General features: G+C 38.6%; 1 protein-coding gene across 3 annotated transcripts in view; it reads left to right on the forward strand.

Annotated features, from left to right (window-relative positions):
- Positions 1 to 10,870, forward strand: part of LOC149088357 (sorting nexin-13-like) — a 360,452-nt gene extending 349,582 nt beyond the window's left edge. For all 3 annotated transcript variants that reach the window (XM_089247374.1, XM_089247371.1, XM_089247378.1), the window contains 3 exons: positions 1,275 to 1,343; positions 1,474 to 1,586; positions 10,237 to 10,870. In XM_089247374.1, the coding sequence (XP_089103500.1) occupies positions 1,275 to 1,343; positions 1,474 to 1,586; positions 10,237 to 10,487 (433 nt within the window). In that variant the 3' untranslated portion in view covers positions 10,488 to 10,870. The remainder of the gene's footprint in view (positions 1 to 1,274; positions 1,344 to 1,473; positions 1,587 to 10,236) is intronic.
- Positions 10,871 to 23,538: the final 12,668 nt, after the last annotated feature.

Raw genomic sequence — 23,538 nt, forward strand, 5'->3', positions numbered from 1 at the left:
CATACCGATAGTCCTTGAACTTCTCGTCAGGCTCCTTGGCACAGATCCTAGCCACCTCCTTCGGTAAGCTATTGATGAGATACGTAATCCACAATTCTTCCGGAATCTGGTGTAATCCCATGTGTCGTTCGAACAGGACCAAGAACAATGAAATGTCATCTGATGATTCAAAACGCGGAACCGACACTCGAAAGTCCCGATTTGTTACAGCCAGTCAACGGAAGCTTGGCACTTCTCCGCTTCTATTCCCAGTCTCTCGAGTTCGAACTACATTTCTGCTCCCCGGTTCCTCTCTTCGGCATCTTCCCATCGAATCCTCTCCTCTGTTTCTTTTCGTCGAATTCTTTCTTCTGCTTCTTCTTGTCGAATTCTCTCTTCTAAGAGGGTCTGTAGCACTCCTTTTGCGAAGACCTAATCGTATTCTTTACTGGACGTAATCGCCTTCTTCAGCTCTATCACTTTCATCTCGGGTTTGGTAGGTTCGCCCATCTCTTCGGCAAGGCGACGGAGTTCGTCTTTTCGATATTTCGCTAAATATGTCATTTTCACTCACTTGCTACCTAATTAGGGTGTCCGCTTAGCTAAAAATCACTCACGCGTCTATTTTAAAACGTTGGGCGCCAATGTGACGATTGGTGAGGTGTATATGAAGCGACGAACATGAAGCATTCCTTTATTTTGCATTAACCTGCGAAACACACAACCCTTCATCATGAAGGTTAAAATCGAACTCTTCAAAAATGTCTTCTCTCGATACAACTTAAATCTCACGTGTCTCGTGAATAGAAGTATTGCTGTACATCCTTGTTAACAGCTTGCCTGTTACATGATGTTTTAATTTATTTTACTTTATTGAACCATAAAATAAGCATAACAAACTTTTGCGTGTCTATCATAGAATTTTATCTAATATTAAAAAATTTCAGAAAAATGTTCGATTTCGTCAATTTCCATAAACTTCAAGTCTGATGTGCAACCGGAAGATATCAACCAATTTTTAAATTTTTTACGTCGTTTTTCTTCTTATTAAAGGAGGCAAGTTTTCCTCACTATAGTGATTTGAAAATAAAAATTTCATTTTTTCGACCCACCCTAATGAGCACCTTATTTCTTAGCTGCTGAAATGTTTTTCTTTTCTTCCTTTTTCTTAATATTGTCATTGATTCTAATGCATGCTCAAATAAACAGGTTCATTTTTTGGATAAGGAAAACTGTGCATTAGATTTTGAGTAGTTGTCAATTGCATAACTGGGCACTTATATGTTAATTTGCAGAAAAATACTGGACTTTGTACAAAAGACTACATCTGCAGAACAAATGGCAGAATATGTTAAAGCTTTTAGGTATTTGTCCATATTTCTTATTTCACTTTGAATGTCTCACAGTTTTCAATTACTTTAAATTTTCTTTTCATGTGCATGTATTTTTTGTCATTTTCTCTTTGTCACTCTTTTGTTTCGTCTGTACCCATAGGCAAGCCATGTGGCCAAATGGCTCTTTAGCTGTACCTGGCCCTGAACGAGAGCAAAATGCAAAGTTGAGAACAAAAGTTGCTACAAAACTTCTCATGTTGTGCTCTTTGCCAGGTTTGTTTGTGATAAAGTAATTTTCATTTATCAGATAGAAAAAAAGGACATACTGAAGCAAACACAATGAATATGTGATGAAATTTATCAGAAAACCAATTGTGGTTTGTGAATGCTGGTGAAGATAAATCTATTCACATCTGAAGTGATTATTTCATTTTTTTTCACTCTGAAAAATAAAAAAACCTTAGTTCAAGCAAAAAGTTTTATCCCAGCATATGAACATTTATCCACCAATGATTTGGATTATGTGATATGTATTTTCAATATTTAGTCATCTCTTTTCATGCAAGCTGATAGTGCTATCTTGAGGGATCCTAGATAGTATGGTATTGGAAAATTCATGGACTATACAAATACGAACACCACAACAGAAAAAACACCCGATGAGGTGGCTGAAATAAAAGTAAATATAGATGTGAACCAAAATACAGCAACACAATATAAAAGCATATACAGGGTGATTTAGAAAAGATGGGGAAAAACTTTAAGAGGTGCAGTACACACCAATACAAACAATTGTCATCAAAGAATGCATGGTCTACAGGAAACAAAAACGGCCGCTCTGCAAATGTTAAAATTTCATTCCTGTTGAAATTTATCAGGAGAAAAAGAACACAGTGCATGCAAATGTAACCTGGAGAAATACGCTAAGTATTTTCATAATGAAATGCACATCTGCTTTTTCAGTATTATTAAAGTGTGTCATTATCTCGTTCCATCTGTTGGAACAGTTGCGAGCTATAATAACTTCACAGGGCTAACATACAGGATAGTGGTGTGCTTTAGAAATACTGAGTTCGCGCCTTTTATTCACTCTGATGCAGATTTGCATAGTTTCTTCTTCCTCCCCAGGCACATTTATATGCATATATAGTGTTCTTTTTCTCCTGATAAATTTCAACAGGAATGCCATTTTAACATGAAGCAGCTATTTCGAAACACGCTAGCGCATTTTCGTTTCATGTTAGACCATGCATTCTTTGATGACAATTATTTGTATTGCTGTGTACTATCACCTCTTAAAGTTTTTCCTATCTTTTCTGAGTCACCCTGTATGTAGTACGAAAGAAAAAACAAATAATTAATGCTATATAATACACTGCCCATAAAAAAGATTATGGGTTTCTCATCTAAGTATGGATTGCATCTCAATTTATCCCAATATGTTTATCGTCATACTTTTTAAATATGTTAATTGTGTTAGAATTCACAACATTCGAAGGTAAGCTATTCCATTTATTGACAACCGTATTGAAGGAAAAACTCCATGCAACATCAAAACTTGGAATTGTCCCTTATAAATCTATACTGGTGCCCCTTGTCCAAACAGTTGATTGACAGTGTATTAATTATTAATAACTAGGTCCATCCTATCCATCCCGTTGAAAATTTTGAAATCTTCGATCATATCCCACAAACACCTACGTTTCTCCAACATAAATATATTCAAGAAATCAAGGTTTTCAAGTTCTTTCTGTTAAAGTCAATGTAAACTAAATGGTGTTAAATGTTTTGAATTTGTCAAGTCCTCAGTAGATGGTGCCACGTTGTTGTCCCTCATGTTTTCTATTCACAGTATTATCGGTTGATTGTGTGTATTGTCTGGTATGTTCATTAAAAGCATGTAGCTCCAGTTCAGCTTCAAACTATATTAGGTTATCCACACGAGTTTTCTCCACACGAGAAAATGTGCAGGAGCGATTGCAAGTAGAGTTTTTCTTCACGATAATTCGGAAACTTAATTATTTCTCGGAAGACAGTCATTGTCGATGCAGGTGATAGACATTTTTGCACAGGTAGAAAGTATCCGCTGGCAGCTGTCATAAACAACCGCAGACGAAATGGAAAACAATCATTGCTCATTCAAGAGGTATATTCGTTTGCTATAAGTTCAGATTATCTGTTAAATTGAACTGTCACACAGACAAATCTTAGTTTATCTCATCTTTTTGGAAACAAGTTGTCGTTAAGAGCCATTGTCTTTGTCATTCTTCTGTGGCGGTCTTTATGATGTTTCAAAAGTAATATTCTATTTTGCTTGTTTCTACCCTATTCTAATTTGACAGCATGAGATATCACCAAAAATGTCTGCATTTTATTAGAGCCAAGTTTGTCTCTGACAGACAAGTTTATCTCCATGAGATTAGACTGGACATCATTGTTTTCTGCCAATTATAACTCTAGATTGACAAAGAATATATAAGAAGATGCCACTGTGTTTACTACCAGTCTGGTGCTTTTCAATCACCAGGCTCGGTTGAGTTGCAAGCCATTTTTATTGCTGTCACCAGTGTATGAACTTTCTGAGCTCTTTCTTCAACTTATGCTGGATAATTTTGCTGCGACATGTAACAAAGTAAGAAAAATTATCTTTATGTTTTTATTGTAAATTCTTGTATTTGATTTCATAGGGCAGTGAATATAAATGACTCCTTAAATTCAGGGTCGGACTTCGGCAGATGTGAAAAGCGCGGCCGCTAAATTTTAGGGGTCGCAAAATGGGATAAAAGTACTTTCATGTTATTTTGACTTCAACGTTCTCAACTTTGGCAAAGCAAATAGTTTAAAATTTTGTCCCAAACGTCTAACACTCTGGCCTAGAGTTTTCACAGAACCCCTTCACTAAGCCAAGGGAAGGATGGGAATAGAACTAATGGTGGCACTAAATTAATCTCTTAAAATTACTCAAAATGACACGAGGCATAATACATGCTTGCTCGGCTGAATGAGTATCTATTTGAGGCCCTGGTCAGATAATCGGATTTCTAGCCCTGTGTTTTACACGAACTTTAATAAATTTAAAATTTAACTTTGTTATCTGTGTTTCATTGTACTGTAATATTTATCAGTTAGCGTTAATACTCTGTACTGCCTGGGTTTTCTCAATATACTGGGAGCATTGAAGATGTAGCTAACCATTACAAAGGAATAAACATGCCTGAAATACATTGTATGGGAATGATGGTAACCATAGTAAACATTCCAAAAGCCATTGTTGTAGCTTACTAAACATTGTTACCCGACAGTTTTTTTACTTTTTCAAGAATTTGTTTCTTAAAGTGGCCTATCATTTTTGTCGTTTGTTGTATATACAAAATTTGGCGATGTTACATACAAACTTATCTATGGTGTTAACGAACTGATAATTTTGAAAATATAAAACTATGTATATGTACATAATGCAAAGAATCATATTTTTAAAAAATTAGGAAATGAGGGGAATGATTCTGATTTTCAATAAATAAATTGTATCTTGAATTCAAAATAAATATTCATTGATTCTAAAGGAGTAATGTAAATTATTTCATTACTACAAATAGTTTTATTCAGAGAGCAACTTGGACCTCATCATTGAAAAGTTCAGTTTCATTTATGTATTTTCATGTATTCATTTTTCATGCATTTTTGAATAATCATGTTGAAAAACTCTCAATTAATATTTAAATCACTTTATAAAAACAAATTGAAAGACCTCCTGACTTTATGGTTGTGATATTCCAAAGAACTGATATTATTAAAAATACCTTAATCATCCATTCAAATTTTTTTCCTATCATAAGTAAAATAAGATGGCCTAAAAACTCAAAAAATGTCCTAAATATTTTTTTAAAAAAATGCTCTGAAAACTAAAAAATAAATGCTATTAAAATAACAAAACAAATTTCTTTAAAACCGATTATGTTCTAAAGTGAAAAGGAAAATTGTTTTTGTAGTATTGAAAATCGCATGTTATTTTTTTCTCAACACAAATATATTTCATCAAAAATTGCCAATGAAATTTTTGAAATTTACAATTTCTAATTTATGAATAAATTTAAGAAATCTAACAGGCAAGTGTTAACATAAGTTTTATACAAAAAAAAAATTCAACATCAACAGATGTTGTTGGGGATATTTAAAAAAAAAACCTGATTTATATAAAGTTAATTACACTTCAAAGTTTTCAGACATTCCTGTCAAGACATCAGAAATTGTTTGAAGTCTGCTGTTTTTTCATTATTTTATTCAATTTCGTAGTAGCAAATTGTCCTAGCACACCTTCACTGAGTTTTACCGATAACATCAATAAGCTCTATGTCTTATTTCTGTAAAGACTGAATGGTGGCACGGCCGTCTTAAGAGCATCATAGGCTTTCGGGCCAAGTGGTTTTTCTGAGGCCCTACCTGATAAATTCTTGAAACCTTTTTCTGGATCTCATTTTTGTGAGCCTCTGGGCCATGCATTAAGACGGCACTGAATGGTGGAAACAAATCAAACTACTGTATTTCATCTGCCTTTTAAATATTTCCTCTGTCTTAATGCATGTAGCATCATACAGATCAAAATCCTTTAACATGAATTTAAAGATTTTAAAGTTTTCTCTTTAGTACATGCAAGTACACTCATGTCCATAAATTAAGGATAATTCAGAATCACACGGAAATCGAAATCTAAAGTAAAAATTTCACCTGTAGAATTATCACACACATCTGCAAGAATGATATGCAAATTTCAGGAAGCCACCAGATGATGCTGATAGTACGTCACAATGACGAGAGTGTAAGAGTGGGGGGGGGGGGTATATAAGGAATGGTGGCAAAGAAGTGAAATTGTTCACAAGAGTTCTCAGGCGCTCAGTGCCATAAGTGAATAGCTATGACACAGAGGAAGCATGTGGATGATTTTTTACATGGTAGAATTATCGGCCACCTGGAATGTGGGCGTACTCAGATGGAAGTATCCGAGGAACTTGGAATTGCCCAAAGTGTCGTCTCTAGGCTTTGGCAACGATTCCAAGATAACGGAAATGTCAGTAGACGTTCTAGTACAGGTCGCTCCCAAGTTACACTACCGAATGAAGACCGGTATTTGGCAGTAACGGCCAAAAGAAGCAGACGGAGCACAGCATCCGACCTGTCTCGTCAGCTATCTGCAGCCACGGGTATCACAGTTTCAAGGCAAACCGTGTACAGACATTTGGGAGATATTGGTCTATATGCTCGCAGGCCTGTCAGACGTGTTCCGTTCACGGCAACCCACTATCGGCAGCGATTAGCCTGGAGTAGAGAACATGCAATGTGGACATCGTCACAGTGGGCTTGTGTGATGTTTTCTGACGAGTCCAGGTTTAGCTTGCAGTCTGATTCACGTCGGACTTTCATATGGAGAACGCCAGGTACCCGTTACCACCAAGACAACCTCATTGAAAGAGTGGAATTATACTGGGTGAATTATAAGGGTGGAATTATACTGGGTTCCAGAACAGATCTGCATGTTCAAACCGGAGCCATGAAAGCCCAAATTTATCGGGACATCATTCTGGAACAACATGTACGTTTGTTTAGGGGTGCCATGGGTGCAGAATTTGTGTTTATGGATGACAACGCCCGTCCTCACCGAGCAAACATCGTAAACGAATGCCTTGAATCTGAGGATATAACCCGTATGGAATGGCCAGCATTCTCACCTGACTTGAATCCAATAGAGCATGTGTGGGACATGCTTGGCCGACAAGTTGCAGCCGTCAACCACCTCCTACATGTGTACCGGAACTTCGGAGATCATTGCTTGCTGAGTGGAGTGATCTTCCCCAAGATCAGATCGATAATTTGATACTCAGCATGCCTACGCGTTGTACGGACTGTATTTCATCGCATGGGAGACATACAATGTATTAACCATCATACCAACCATGTAATAGTAAGTTTTGTAAAGGAGATATTTTTTACAATTGCTCCAGGGAGCAAAAAGCGTAGTTTTTATGAATGGTATCATACATACACCATCGTTTTTGTTCTTTATCTTTTGTTTAATAAATGGGCTTTATGAATAAGTAACGTTTGTTTTGTTTCTGAACCTTTATTTGCCGGAGCTGGCATTATCCTTAATTTATGGACATGAGTGTATTTTTCATGTTCTCAATCAACTTTTTTAAATAAAGGAAAATGTTCAAGCTCAATAGGATCAAAATTCTATAGCCTAGTTTTTTTTAATGATTATTCAATATTTATAATTTTGCAGCAATTTTTATTCTGAAGAAAATTGAAAAAGTGAAAAAATTTCTTTAAAACACTACAAAATCCTTAAAACCTTCCTTAAAAATGCCTGAAAAAGTGCGGAAAAATGCAAAAAATTCAAAAACATGCAAATTTATCAACAACCGGGCCCTGATATTTTTTGCTTTATAATATTTTTCTTGATCCATAGGGTATCGTTATATCCAGGTTTCACTACTGTGATAACAATAGTATTTTTTTTACTGATAAAAAGTAAATTGAGCTACCTAAAAGTTTAGCATGGATGTCTATTTCAAGAATACACAGTTTAATTGATGTTTCACTATGTTTTTAAATGAAACAGAAACTCTTAGTTCAGCCAGTGCTGTTTTAATGCATGGGTCCACCCAGGCACAGCCTTAGGAGAAGAGGGGACCCAGAAAAATGAGTAGTTGAATTTTTCGGGAATTTGCCGGGTAAGGCCTCAGAAAAATCACTTGGCCCAGGGACCCATGATGCTCTTAAGATGGCCGTGGGTTCAGCTGTTGAAAAGTCTGAGTCTTCTTGGTTAGAATAGAAACTAATCTTCGAATTTAGTATCCAGTGACAGGGACGTACACAGAATTGATCTTCAGAAGGGCCATGAGAAATTTCTTCCAGAGATTTTTGAATTACTAATCTTCAAAATCTGTTTTAAATCAATTGAAATTCATTTAGATAGCATGTAAAGGTGTTTTCTTCCGATATTTTGAGTTTTTTTAACAACAATATTAATTATTTTTTTTAATTTCTGATAGCCCTAGTAGAAATTTCTTTGGGAAGGCAAGGGATAACAAAACAAAAAATAAAAGTAAAGCATTAGCGTGTAAAATATCTACTTATAAATTTATTTGTAGTGTGATACTCTCTGGTATGGTATATTGAGCAGATATTGCCATATGGCGATGTGGCCTGGGTATCTTTCGGTTTGACGGTATGAAATATTAATGCAAATCAACATAGCATCAAAACTTTTACAAAGCCCCAATATCATTGTACCAGAACACATTAAGATTTTAGAATCTATAAATTTTTTTCTAAACAAATTTTTTATTAACGGTTTCACAGCAAAATATTGACTTCAGCCAAGGAAATTGCAGAAGACATGGAAATTAGCTGTGATTTTGAATCAATACCATCAATAAGAGTTCGACATAAAAATAAATTCTTATATGATGAAGGAATTGACACTCCTATCATACTAATTCATTTTTTATACAACATACCATCATTAGCCAACAAGGACACTGCAGATATATTTCAAAAAATTTCTAAATATTACACACATATTTAAGAAATGACATTGAACTCAACAATTTGTATAATGAATTGTTAATTTTGTCAAGCACCTTAAAAAAAGGAATGGCATCACAACGTTTTGAATGGCATTTACCAAAGTAGATATAATTGAAGTATTTCCAGATATTTTTATTTGTTTGAGAATTTTTCTGACTTTGCCAATAACTGTAGCAAGTGGTGAACAAATTTGCTCGAAATTAAAAATTATTAAAAATTTTTTGAGGTGAATTTTTTTAAATGTTTTTCTTTTGATCTATCAAGTGTCAGTTGAATTTCATTGTTACTATTCATATTTATCTTTTATTGATTACTGTGTATTTTTACTTTTTTATTTACTTTACATGAGAACTTTGTCACTTGTATTTGTTGATTCCTTTCTGTGTTCTCAAATGAATAAATTATTTATACCGTATATGTACATTAATTTGCTTTATTTTAATATTCCATTAAAAAAAACTCTTTTCTTGAAATTCTTTCTGAGATTGTTCTGCAGTAGCACTTATTGTTCTGCAACATATGTCACAGATTTCGGCATATTCTGCTATGGGGCCTCCCACTTTTCAAGAAAAATTAAATGGTACCCCTTCCCTTTTTGCCGTAATCAACTTTATTCAAAATAAAACAGTGACCACACTGCAATCTGCTATCAAATAGTTTTTCAATATATTGATTAATTATGAATATATATGATTGCTATAGATATGTAGAACTTTAATATATTGTATTATACGTATGTGAGAAAAACTCAGTCAAGTCATTAAGTTGGTTTGATAATAACCCCTTTTTTGAGGTCACAGGCGGTCAAAAAATCTGCCCGTAATAGAGGGGTGACTGTAAAAGAGGGAATTTTCATTGGAGTTTTTAAAGTAAAATTCAATGATTATTTGGCTGTACGAGAAGGGTGACCTGTTAGAAAGGGCTTCGCTGCCTTTTTGTTTACATCGTGAAAGGTGAACTTGGAATTCTTATCAAGACATTTCCATCTCACGAACCCCTGGGGAGGGGAGGGGGCGACCCTCACGTTGGAAATCACTTATTGTATTGAGGTGAAGAAAGAAAACTCTTTTCAGACAGTCACACCATGAGGGTGGCAAAATTTCTAGGACCAGCCCTGATCATGGGGGCCCCGGACAAATAAATTTTTCTTAGACCCTACCTGGAAAGTTCTCAAAAAGTTCAACTACTTTTCATTTCTCTTCCTGGGTGGGCACATGCATTAATACGGCACTGAATGTAAGTTCTGTTTGTATGCTATTCATAAGTTTTTTGTGATCTTCAGTTGATTCCTCTGATGTGTGTAATTTTTTTTTTTTTTTTTTTTTTGTTTCAACAGATGAGCTCAAGCATGTGATTGGTAGTGAAACAACTAGAAAGGGAATGCTGTATGTTTTCGAAATGTTCCAGCACTGTGAACTGAATCACAGACTTTTTTATGTTCTCCTGGAGGGTATTCTTGAAACACTATTCCCAGATAATAATCTTCTAAACATTTTTCGGCGTTTACATTCTCGAACAGAACAACTGACATCTTTCAAATGGCCTCGCACAGCTTCTGTTGATGAAATGACTAAGTACAACAGGTGACATGAGTATGTGTGCATTTATTGAGTGGTAGAATCTTTTGGTGTTTAGAAAGATACTTTTACATAAAACACTGCATCTGGTTGAGCCAGGTAAACAATTTGTAATCCAAAAAGTTTCATGGTGTGGTTCTGGGTAGTGACTATATCAGGGTTTTTTCAAAATTATGTGCTTATATGTACTTTTATTTGGCCATATCATTTTTATGAATGTGTAAATTTCAAATTTTCTTAACCCTGCTTTTTTGATGTATATAAGGATTGTACAGGATAAAAAAAAATGTTATAATCATCCTGACTGAGATGTTTTGCTTTTTTTTCAGCGAGACTGCTCCTTACATTTATTAACATATATTTATTTTGTTGAATAAAGAAATATTCTTAAGCAAGAGAAATGTGTCTTTTACATTGGGCCGTATTCATAAAAAAAACCAAGTACTCACGAGCATAAGAGTCGAAGTAGAAGAATGAGTATTGAAGTAAAGGAAAATGCTAAAAGCAAATCCTTCGATCTCTATTAACACTTTCGGGTCTGCGTTATTTTGACTATGTTTGTCCCTGTAAACTGAGGGTTTTTGACACTTTCATTTTTTTTGAAATACTTAGAATATATATATCTTAAGTTTTTTTTAGCTAGAAATAACAAACTCTTTTCGTTCACAATATAGCAATTATTTAAAAGTACTAATAATGAATATTTAATGAGAAATAATTAAAAAAAAGGATGTTTTAGAGTTTTAAAAAAAGTTCTGCATAAGAAAACATCATTTTTCAACATAAAATTGCAAACAGTTCTGAATAAAAACTTACCCAAATGTACAAATATCTAAATAGTTTTTAGTAAAAAAAAACATATCTTTTAAAATTTGATTTGGTATGGCACTTCAAAACACATTTACACACAGAGCTACACCACAAGGTTCGCAATAACTTTGAGTTTCTTTCCTCAATCTTTTTCCAGTTTCTGCGTTTGATTTGCTCTGTTGCTCTTTTTCATCATATAAAATGAATAATTTTGTAAAATATAGGCCCTAAAACATATGAAAAAAAATAAGTAATATACACCAATTTTTTTTTGTTCAAAAGCAAAAAATCAAATATATTTACAGGTGCTATCGTTATCATCTGAGAACTGCGATTTTGAATCCCTTATACAAGCAGGCTAGTATTCTGCATCATCTGAATCTGAACTCTGACAAAGAATCGTGTGCTAATATATACACTGCTGGCCACCGTAAATGCAACACCCTGAAGGAAGCATGCAAATAATATGAAATTTACAACATGCATTAGCGGAGGTGAGATATGCAAATGATTAGAATTTCAGCGCAGACGCACTTCACGCGCGCCTGTGGCGCCACTTCAAAGCGCTATTTAAGGCTTGGAGATTTCGACGATTTGAAGTACGGCAATTGTGTTTTTCTTGTGGTTTTTTCAAAAAAAACGATCAATTATGCCTCGTAGAAAACAGCGATCATCTTTTGATCAAGTATCCGAGTTCGACAGAGGAAGGATAGTGGCCTACCGAGATTGTGGATTATCTTTCAGGGAAATCGGTAGTCGTGTTGGACGAAACCAAACAACTGTAATGCGGATATGTGATCGTTGGATGCAGGAGGGTACGACGGACCGACGTGTTCGATCGCATCCACCTCAGTGCACCACTTCACGTGATGACAGGCGTATTGTGCGTATGGCAGTGACGGATCGCTCGGCCACATCACGAACCATAGCACAGCACATTCAGTCTGTACCCCATCATCCAGTGTCTGCGCATACCATTCGACTGCCGTTTATAGCAGAGTGGTCTGTCCGCAAGACGTCCATTGCTTCGTCTACCCTTGACGCAGAACCACAGACGTCTCCGCCGCCAATGGTGCGATGAAAGAAGGATGTGGACGGCACAATGGAATGAAATTGTCTTTACTGACGAGTCACGCTTCTGTCTGCAACACCACGATGGTCGGATTCGAGTCTGGAGACACCGTGGAGAGAGGATGCTGAACAGCTGCGTTATGCACCGCCACACTGGTCCTGCACCGGGTATTATGGTATGGGGTGGTATTGGATATCACTCTCGCACTCCTCTAGTACGCATTGCCGGTACTTTAAAAAGCCAGCGCTACATCTCCGAGGTGTTGGAGCCAGTTGTCCTTCCTTACCTTCAGGGCTTGCCCACAGCCATATTTCAACAGGATAATGCGCGACCACACGTGGCACGCATTGTCCGAAGGTTCTTCGTCAATTGCCAGATTGAATTGCTTCCCTGGCCAGCTCGCTCTCCGGATCTTTCACCGATGGAAAACATGTGGTCCATGGTTGCTCAACGATTGACCCAGATTACATCCCCAGCTGCCACACCAGATCAACTTTGGCAACGCGTGGAAGCTGCTTGGTCTGCTGTACCCCAAGAACACATCCAAAGTCTCTTTGAATCAATGCCGAGGCGTGTGGCAGCGGTGATCTCCAACAATGGCGGCTACTCTGGCTACTGATTTTGGCAGGAACCACACTTCACAGAAGTCTATAAATTTAATCATTTGATGCTTGGTCAACATGTTATCTACAAAATAAATATTGTTGCGATATCTCTTGTCTTTCTTGATGTTGCAATTTGGGTGGCCAGCAGTGTATCTCTAAGTTCAGCCAAATCATCGGCATCTAATGTCTCAAAATCATTTATGAGACATCGCGAAACACAACAAACATGGCTACCTTACCTAGGAAGACATGTTTCCACTGTACTTACTTCTACATCGTTTGATAAAGCTACGTTTGTTGGCTGCTGCCATCTATATATATTTTTTGGAACTAGAAGATCTAACACTGGGAACATATATTTCAGCCATTTTATAGCTACAAGAGTTAAAAGTTAAGCCCAAGTCTGTCACAGGCTTAGTTTCCTTGAACAAAAATGGCATCCTGAGTCAGGCTGGTGCTTAGACCCGAAAGTGTTAATATTGGTTACCTTTTACTCTCAAGTCATCTCTCTATCCTTCTCATCTTTTTTATAAAATTTGAACGGGAGCCAGTCACGTTGACCGCTGGAAATCAGCGGTTTTGCCCTTTAACTCCCTTCGCTGCAGGGAGGGAGAGGGGGCTTTTCACTCTAAAAAAATCTCAAACTGATTGTTAATGCACAATCTATTTCAGAAATTTTTTTCTTTGTCCATGATATTTTTCACAATTTCTTCACGAAGAATTCAATTTTTTAGTCATTTCCAGTTCCAGTATTTCCTGTGGGCTAATTGTTTTTGTTTATAAATTAATTTTAGTAAATTATGCAAATTTTACATAATTTACGTATGATTTGATAAATTTCAGTAACTCTCAAAAATGACACTAACAAGGAATCAACCATTTCTGGGTAAAAAATTATTTTACTTGTACAGCCATATTTTGTATTGAAATGACACTAAGAGATGTATTTTCGGAAATACCAAAAAAAAAAAAAGAGAAAATAAAGTGGTATAATGAGTTTTTTCAATGTACTAGGGCAGTGGTTCCCAACCTTTTTCAGTCCGCGTACCCCCAGCTGGCTCGGTTCCTTTCCGCGTACCCCCCCCCCCCCCAATCTGTTTCACCCATTACAGTTTTCGGAAAACTTAAAAAAAAAGAAGGTACATGTTGAATTAAATTAAATGGTCTATTTTTTGATTATTTAGCTTTTTTTTATTTTTCAAGTAAGCAAACAAATTAACACAAAGACTGGAAGAGAAATTAATGTGATGTTTGGGACTGTGAATTGAATTACAAAGTTGTGGAAAAATTAAGCTCAAAACAAGATTAATACAAATCCGGAGATGCGTTCAATTTGCTTCTATATTTATTTTTATGTAAATATACGAAGAAAACGCCCGTTCAACAAGCCCCGTGCTAACAAACGGCAACAAAAACAATATGGCTTTTGTAGAAAGTTCAACGCATTCATCACCGCGGCAAGCGCAAAAACTGACTAGTTCCGTCATTGAAGAGGATCTTTACAGGGGTATCTGATGCGAGCTTTAGCAATTTCTCCTTTTCTGGAATCGCCAATAAAGCCGGTTCAAAATACTCTTCTTTGAAAGGATTAGATGTGCGTGTGTGTCCACCGATCACCCATTTCCGGCTCTGAAAAATATTTTTCAAACGAGGATTTTAATCCGTCCAAGTGGATGACTACTACTACACCGCACACCAACTCCGGTCATATATCGCCATACGGCAACTTCCAACCAGTGGAGTTGGGTGGGAAATGAAGGCTCCATCCATCGGTGGTCGACGTAGGCTCGGTAGGTAAAGAACTTGCTTCTAATGTTCTATGCCCGGATTCGAACCCATGGACCTTGACGGTAACCTTCATAGTGGAAGACGAGCATCTTTACTCGGGCACAAGTGGATGACTGTCAAATTTAGCTCGGCTTGTGACAATAAATCGTGAAGTGTTTTAAACACTTCCTATAAAAGGGCTACCTCGTTCCGAAGTTCGAACAGCAACATCAGGACTTAACCCCGAGACAACCACGTAACTTCGGTGTACAAAAGCAAAGCGTTGTGAAGGATATCCATGTCTTCCCACAACCAGGGCCGTCTTAAAAGCATCATGGGCCCCCGGGCCAAGTAGTTTTTCTGAGGTCCTACCAGGTACATTCTGGAAAATTTCAACCAGATCTCATTTTTGTGAGGTCCCTCTTCTCTTGAGGCCCCCGGACCGTGCCCGGGTGGGCCATGCATTAAGACAGGACTGCCTACAACAATTTAAGCAACCTGTAGTTGATAGGATTCACCTTGACAAAGTTGAAAACCTTAATCACCTCATCAAGAACGTTTCGCAAATTTGGAGTGCAACGGTTTCGATGCAAGGATCTGTCTAAGAAATGTAGCAGTGAGTCCATTTCATTTTGTGAGCGACTTCTGCCACGCGTGCATGACGGCCTGAGTAGCAACCTTCCGTGGATTTTCCTCCATCTGTTGTGAGCGCAATGCATTTTGACCATTGAATTCTTTTTCAATGAAATAATGATCAATTGCTTCAAATAATTATTTAACAGTCATACGACCCCCTTCAATGGGTGACAAATAAAAAGATTTTCTTCGAATTCTCTTTCAAGTGCTTAGCAATTACAAGTAGCACAGAATATTGCGCAAAACGTCGATACTTTCGTCAATTTGGATAGAAAAAAAAATTCACAACCTTTGACGTGACTTATGGCTGTGCTCTCAACATCGTCTGGCATGTCCTGTATTCTTCGAGACACCGTATTATTTGACAGAGGTATTAAACTCATTATAAGAGCAGTTTCCTCTGCAAACATGTATCTGACAGCATCTTCTCACCAATAGTGTGATTTTTTTCCTCGTTTCGCAATACCATATCTAATGTAGTTGGAGGTTTCGGTAGCTTTGGCAGAATCACTTTTGGAAGATTCAAAATATGTTTTCACGTTTACAGGTGCACGGTATTTCATTTTGTTGTTTCAGTCCGCTTCCGAAAAGATCTAGTTTTTAGCCACTGATCCATAGCGCAAATCACGTGAGTAGTAGGTGCTCGGTAGAAAAGTTGACGTAGAAAATTGTGGGAAAAACACGCACACGCTTAATACAAACGTCCACAACAAAAGTTAAACACAACACGAATTAATTATTCGCAGCCCCAACATGTGTCAACAATCAAATCTAAAACACCGAAGAAAAGTGAGCCGAGCGGAAGGGCGCGGGCGGGAGGAGGGAAGGCTGAACCTTCCAGCGGACACAAGCCCTCTGTTATAGAAGATTTTATTGATACGGAAGGCCAATATATTACAACTGACAATATTAGTAAAAACCTCTACCTACTTTTAAAAATTATTTTTAATGTTTTTTAATTATTTTGTTCTTTTTTTAGATGGATGGCCGCCATTTCCATTTTCTTTTCGCGTACCCCCGGTCGGAAACCACTGTACTAGGGGGAAGTATAGTTGTATTACTGACGTAGCAAGTTATGTACTACTTCTACTTCACCAAACACCAACTCTGGCCATATCGCTATATAAAAGATGTGTACTGGCACTTAAATTGAAGCAGTGACTTATCCATAGATAGCGTATATCTGACTCACGATAATTACTTAATCACGCTAATTCCAGAGAACGGCTAAATTTATTAATTTGAAGAGAGACATAGCACATTACACACATAAAAAGAAACGAGTATACACGGACACAGAAAATAACATTTCGACTCTGCAAGAAACTAAAACCTTCTCTCTCTAACAGCGAAAGAGAGGCAACACTTGAATGGAATGAACTAGAACAGAAGATCATCGGATGGGGTAGACACCCAGCCATAAAAACAGATAGTGACTCTCGAGGAAGACGAAATAACGTATGACGGAACAGTTATCTTCACGAACGACTCGAAAACAAAGGAAGGCACCGGGACAGCTTTCGTAAGATACAAAGATGGGGTGATAGCACAAATATAGAGCTGAAGGTTCGACAACGGTTGCACGGTGTTCCAGGCGGAGTTGCTGGCGCTCAGGGAGACTGCCATATGCATTGCAGGAATACCGGTTTCGGTAAGGATTTTTTCCGACAGCAAATCAAGTCTGGAATCCACTCTCACGACGCCATGAAGATGCAAGAATGATAAGGATACCACTTGCCAACACAAATATAAGCCTCAACTGGGTGCGCGGACATACCAGGGAGAGAGGAAATGAGGCAGATAGGTTGGCCAGGGAGGTCACGAAACTTCCAGCAGCCACAGTAAAGAGAGTAAAAGACCATATTACCAAGAAATAGAAGATCTGGGATGACCCCAAAGCTAAGAGAAGGTTGATACACTGGGTTTTACCTGAAATAAAATGGGAAGAAAGATACTGGAGTAGGGAGAAGACAATTTTCTTCACCGGACATGGCCCCCTTCCCCACATTCTTTCAGCGTTTTAATATCTCAATTAACGATAAGTGCATATGCAGCAAGAGCGGAAGCCCGTTGCACTACGCCACGGAATGTCAAAGAGCCACACAATTCTATCTAGTGAAGCCGCTTCCGCAACTAGAGAAATCGTGGTTTCACAGAATTGTGCGGATGAGAAATACCTCCAAAAATTAAAAGACCTGGTTCTTTTCCTCGAAAATAATATGGAGCAGTTTCATAATAAGAAAGACCGCACCATCCAGGTGGATGTAGAACCACAGTAGCCGAGGAGTGAGTGACTCAGGAACAGGGCGAGTCAGAAAAAAGAGGAAGGAGAGCGGGAACAGTAGGATTTTTGCCATGGCTCAACTGGGAGCACAGCACCCAAAGGCACATTGGCTGGAAGAGGCTGAACTTTGAAGCTGGGTCACGACTAGTCAAATGTCGCGAGGCAACTTTGTGATTTATGTGTGATGTATATATTGTGTATAATCGTATTGTGTATTTTGTGTGATGTGTATATAATCGTTTTCGTGTCCCGGGGACTAGCAGATTTGGGGGGGGGGGCACTCAATCGGTAGTAAATTGCTTAGGGCGATAGACCGGAGTTGTGGTGCCCGAGTGGCGCAGTGGTAAAGATGCTCGTCTTCCGCTATGAAGGTTACCATCAAGGCCCATGGGTTCGAATCCAGGTGTAGAATATCAGAAGTAAGTTCTTTACCTATCGAACCTAGGGCGACCACCGATGGATGGAGCCTTCACTTCCCAACCAACTCCACTGGAAATTGCCGTATGGCGATATATGACCGGAGTTGGTGTGCGGTAAAGTAGTAGTAGACCGTAATTGTGCTCGGTTTGAATGAATGAATTGAATCGAAGATAATCCGAATGCATATCAACAGGAGAATGTGTGTGACGATCGACTTATAATCGCTGGCAAGGGATGCAAGTTTTGCCCCACTCCTTGCTGTCCCTTTCTAAAAATTTACAGATGAATCGTCCTCGAACCATTTCAGCAGTAGCTTTAGCGCCAGGGTGAGAGGATGTGCACTGCATTGAAAATGGCGCTGCGAAACGTTGACGCTACATAAGGTCTGATTGAACCAGTGGAAACATCACACTGAATGAATGAACGCCAGGGTCTCTGCCACCGGACTTATCCCGTTGCCGAGATCTCTTCCAGCCCAGCTTCGTGGCAGAGTCTGGAACAGGAACAAAGTGAGTGTGTACACCTAACAGTCTGAGTGTGTAGCTAGTGTTGTGTATGATATTTCAGTGCTGCCATCTATACTTCAAATTGTGAGGGAAGTGTAATGATTGAATATTTTGTAACGTTGTAGGCCTGTTGCTCTCTGTGGCGAGACTTTTTTTAACGGGGAGATCGGCTCGCATTCGCGCCTTGAAGTTGGGAACTACAGAAAACCAACTTCAGCCTACCACCACTGTGGGGTTCGAACCCGGATCCTCGCATCGCGAGTCCGTCACTATAACCACTCGACCACCACAGCGGCGGATACATCACACTGTAGACTTCAGGATAACCGAAAGTCGTTAGTTTTAAATTGAGACCTGAGCCCGTTTCACGAAGTCAGGGGTGCAAGAACTGCGCCGAAACGGTTGTCTTACTACACGGTGCGCCGAATTCCTGCGCATTTGCGCCAATTCTTGTTTGTGGTTCGCGGAGGTACCGCTAATGCACTGTAGTACGTCAAATACCCTTAATTTAGGAAAAAGAAGCATGAAAATTTTGTTCACGAGACGTGTTCTTTCCGAGACACGGAAAAAGATACGGGGGCGGAAGAAACTTCAATTTTTTTTTCATTTCCAACCATCTACCACACTCGCGTTATCTCGTGACCTTGGAAAGTAGTTATACTACCTTGAAGTATAAAGTCCTGTACTGTTATTGGTATAACCGGCGGGCTATCAAAGTCCCTGAATGAATATGCCAAATTTTCCGATTTTGGAGACCGTTTTTTCTCCTGCTGGTTGTAGGTTATATACTGAAAATAAAGGTAATTTCGCGGCTGCCAACCTGCGTTCAAAGACAGCATACATCGAAAAGGGGATTGGTTTACTCGTTTAAATTACCGAAATTTTTCGGAGATCGTTGGGAAAAAATAGGATCTGTAAAAACTAGCTAAAATATTCATAGTTTTGTCATCTAGCCACTATGCGGTCGTGTGGTTATCGTCGGCGGTTGCCGATCGTAACAATTTCACATCGCGAAAATCCGGATTTCGCGAACAGGGCCAGCTCGAGGGAAAAAAATCTCTACCCACGCAGAATTTTTTTTGGCGCTACTGACCACGTTTTTTTGGTCAACAAACCTTTTTTCACCATTTCAACTCCATTTGGTACCTCTCCTTCAGCGGCGCCCAATATTGCCTCAAGATGCGCCACTGCATTGGTGGGGGAGGGGCATGCTCTTAACAATAGTCAGAGGAAGGAGTTTGTACTTGGAGCATGCTCATTTTACATAACTTCTGTGAGATACCTGCCTTTCTAAAACATGTTGTTGGAGAGAATGAAATGTTTGCACCCTTTCTTGTTTTTCGCACTCCCTCTCGTGTATTGCTGGGATGTTGTTTAACATTGTATCGCCGACAGAACTATTGATTATGTGTAATGAATGGATTGCACTACAATCCAAAGAATTACAAGAAGTGTTTTACAAGAAGAATTACAGTTCATAGAATAGATAGATATACACTCATGTCCATAAATTAAGGATAATTCAGAATCACACAGAAATCGAAATCTAAAGTAAAAATTTCACCTGTAGAATTATCACACACATCTGCAAGAATGATATGCAAATTTCAGGAAGCCACCAGATGATGCTGATAGTACGTCACAATGACGAGAGTGTAAGAGTGGGGGGGGGGGGTATATAAGGAATGGTGGCAAAGAAGTGAAATTGTTCACAAGAGTTCTCAGGCGCTCAGTGCCATAAGTGAATAGCTATGACACAGAGGAAGCATGTGGATGATTTTTTACATGGTAGAATTATCGGCCACCTGGAATGTGGGCGTACTCAGATGGAAGTATCCGAGGAACTTGGAATTGCCCAAAGTGTCGTCTCTAGGCTTTGGCAACGATTCCAAGATAACGGAAATGTCAGTAGACGTTCTAGTACAGGTCGCCCCCGAGTTACAACGCCGAATGAAGACCGGTATTTGGCAGTAACGGCCAAAAAAAGCAGACGGAGCACAGCATCCGATCTGTCTTGTCAGCCATCTGCAGCCACGGGTACCACAGTTGCAAGGCAAACCGTGTACAGACGTTTGGGAGATATTGGTCTATATGCTCGCAGGCCTGTCAGACGTGTTCCGTTCACGGCAACTCACTATCGGCAGCGATTAGCCTGGAGTAGAGAACATGCAATGTGGACATCGTCACAGTGGGCTTGTGTGATGTTTTCCGACGTGTCCAGGTTTAGCTTGCAGTCTGATTCACGTCGAACTTTTTATTTATTTATTTTATTTATACAACATTGTTTGGCCGAGGCCTACACAAGAGGATGCGGAATTATATATGGCAAAAGTGTCGATTGATGGTACGAGAAAATTCAGAAATCGTAGTGCAATCTACAATATTTGATGGTAGGTTGTTCCAGTCGATAATAGTTCTTGGGAAAAAGCTAAATTTGTGACAATCTGAAGAGGCAAAGATGGGCTGTAATTTTTTGGAATGAGTCTAACAGAGTCTAACAGAGAAATGTGAAGGTTTGATTAGAATATTGGATGTGTCAATATTAAAAACCCCATGGAGGAGTTTGTAAAGAAAAGTTAAACGAGAGATAAGTCGAAGAGAGGAGAGCGGTTGGATATTGAGTTGTCACTTGAATTCCGTTATAGAGACATGTGAAGACCAACAGTTGAAAATGAAACGAGTGGACTTATTTTGGATAGATTCTAATTTGTCCATGTTGGTTTGGGTGTGGGGGTCCCAGGCTTCACAGGCATAGGAGAGGGCAGGGAGAATATATGTTTGGTAGCACAAGTGACGAACATGACGAGTGGAGTATTTTAGGTTACGGCGAAGGAAAAACAGTTTTTGGAGACATTTATTAAAAATAAAATCAACGTGAAGGTTCCAGCGGATATCGGAAGAGATTATAATGCCCAGGTATTTATATTGGGAAACCTCAGAGATCAAAGAGTCGTTTATAGAATAGGGGAATTCGTGAGGGATTCTTTTACGGGTCACTTTCATAAAAACCGTTTTTGAGAAATTGAGGGGTAATTCCCAGGTTGAGCACCATTTGGAAATAATATTAAGGTTGTGTTGGAGAGATTCTTGGTCAGAAAGATTGGACACTGTTTTATAGATGAGACAGTCATCAGCGAAGAGTCTAATGCGGCAGTTTATGGAGTCGGGTAGATCATTTATGTAAATTAAAAATTATAAAGGCGAGAGGACCGAGCACTGGGGTGTGCCAGATTTGACATGAAGAAAAGGGGAGTTCTGGCTCTTGTACGAGACAAACTGGCTACGGTTAATAAGGAAGGCCTCCACCCATTTCAGCAGTTGAACATTTAGTCCAAGGTATGAAAGTTTTAGTAGAAGTTCATTATGGGGCACCCTGTCAAATGCTTTGGGAAAATCTAGGAAAATTATGTCGGATTGGAGGTTTTTATCAATAGAGTCTGTTAAGTCATGTATGAAAAGTGTTAATTGGGTAGATACTGATAACGATGATCGAAAACCATGTTGGTTAGGGAAGAAAAAGTTAATCGAATCGAGGTGGGTACGGATATTCTTGGCAATTATATGTTCAAAGAGCTTGCAGCAAGAGGAGGTGATTGCAATAGGTCTAAAGTTGAGAGGGTGGGAGAATGAGCCAGATTTATGGATAGGAATTATTTTATTAATTTTCCAGTCATTGGGTAGGCTAGAAGTATTCAGTGAGACGTTGAATATAATGAGGAGATAGTTGCAAATTTCATTGGCACAGAATTTTAGGATATGGTTGGGGATCCCACCTGGGCCAGTAGAGTGGGGTTTTAATTTTTTTAGGAGATTCAGGAGACCGGCTTTAGAAAAGGAAATGGGACAGGAGTTATGAAGTGAATCGAAAAAGACGTATTGGGGGGGGGGGGTGAAGGATCAGAGGAAAAAACAGAGGAGAAGGCCCGGTTAAATTCGGAGGCAAGATCGAAGGGAGAGGTTAGATCCGAGTTGGAAGTTTTGAGCGAGGAGGTACCTGCTGATTTTGGGCGAAGAAAATTCCAAAATTTTGAGGGATTAGTTCTGAGATAGGAAGGCAATGAGTGGGATAAGTAGTTGGATTTGTGGTGAGAAATAAGGTCTTTAAGGTTACGGGTGGAGATCGAGATTTTGTTTCTGAGAGTAGAGGAGTCGTTAAATTTGAATTTAGAGACGTCACGTCGAATTCTTCTTTTGAGATGGATAATGTCACGGTTGATCCAAGGGTTAAAGAAGCTTTTAGATGAAGAGCATTTGGTAGGGACAGTGGCTTTACATTTATCGATAACAGCTTTGAATTTACTCCAGAGACGTTAAATATCGTTGGAAGAGGAGATGAAGTCAGGAAAGTGGGTACGAAGGATATTTTGCATGAGGGGGTAGTTGGCCTTGTTGAAGTTAAGTTTTCTGGCGCGAAAAAAGGAAGGGATGGTATGATGAAGGAAGAAATCCAAAAAAGGGATTTTGTGATCGGAACAGCCATCAAAAACTGAAAAATTGGAAACCGGAATTTTGTTGGAAACTGCAATTAGGTCTAATGTGGAGATTGAGTGATTGGATATTCTTGTGGGTTCCAAGATGGTTTGGACGAGGTTAAATTTTAGGAAAATGTCGAGAACTCTATTGTTAATACCATGGTTTCCCGAGAGGGACTGCATTTTATGCCAATCAATACCGGGTACCAATCACCGGCTAAAATTAAAAGATGAGAATTATGAAATCGGTCCAGTATTGTTTCAAGTTCAATGAAGTAGTGAGGGTCCGAGGCAGGGGGTATGTAAAGGGAGAAAATTGCGATGGGAGTGCAGTTGTGATGGTGCCATTCGGCAGCGACAATTTCAATATTTGATTCAAGAGGGATTTCAATCAGGGGTATAGAACTGTTGAAAACAAGGGCAACGCCTCCTCCACGTGTGTTTCTATTTTTACGAAAGGCAGAGAAATTCGGTGGTAGAAATTCTGTG

This window comes from Pholcus phalangioides, unplaced genomic scaffold, assembly GCF_987345545.1.
Source record: "Pholcus phalangioides strain wild (caught in Gottingen) unplaced genomic scaffold, Ppha-v1.0 ptg000003l_1, whole genome shotgun sequence".
In the NCBI taxonomy this organism is placed as follows: Eukaryota; Metazoa; Arthropoda; class Arachnida; order Araneae; family Pholcidae; genus Pholcus; species Pholcus phalangioides.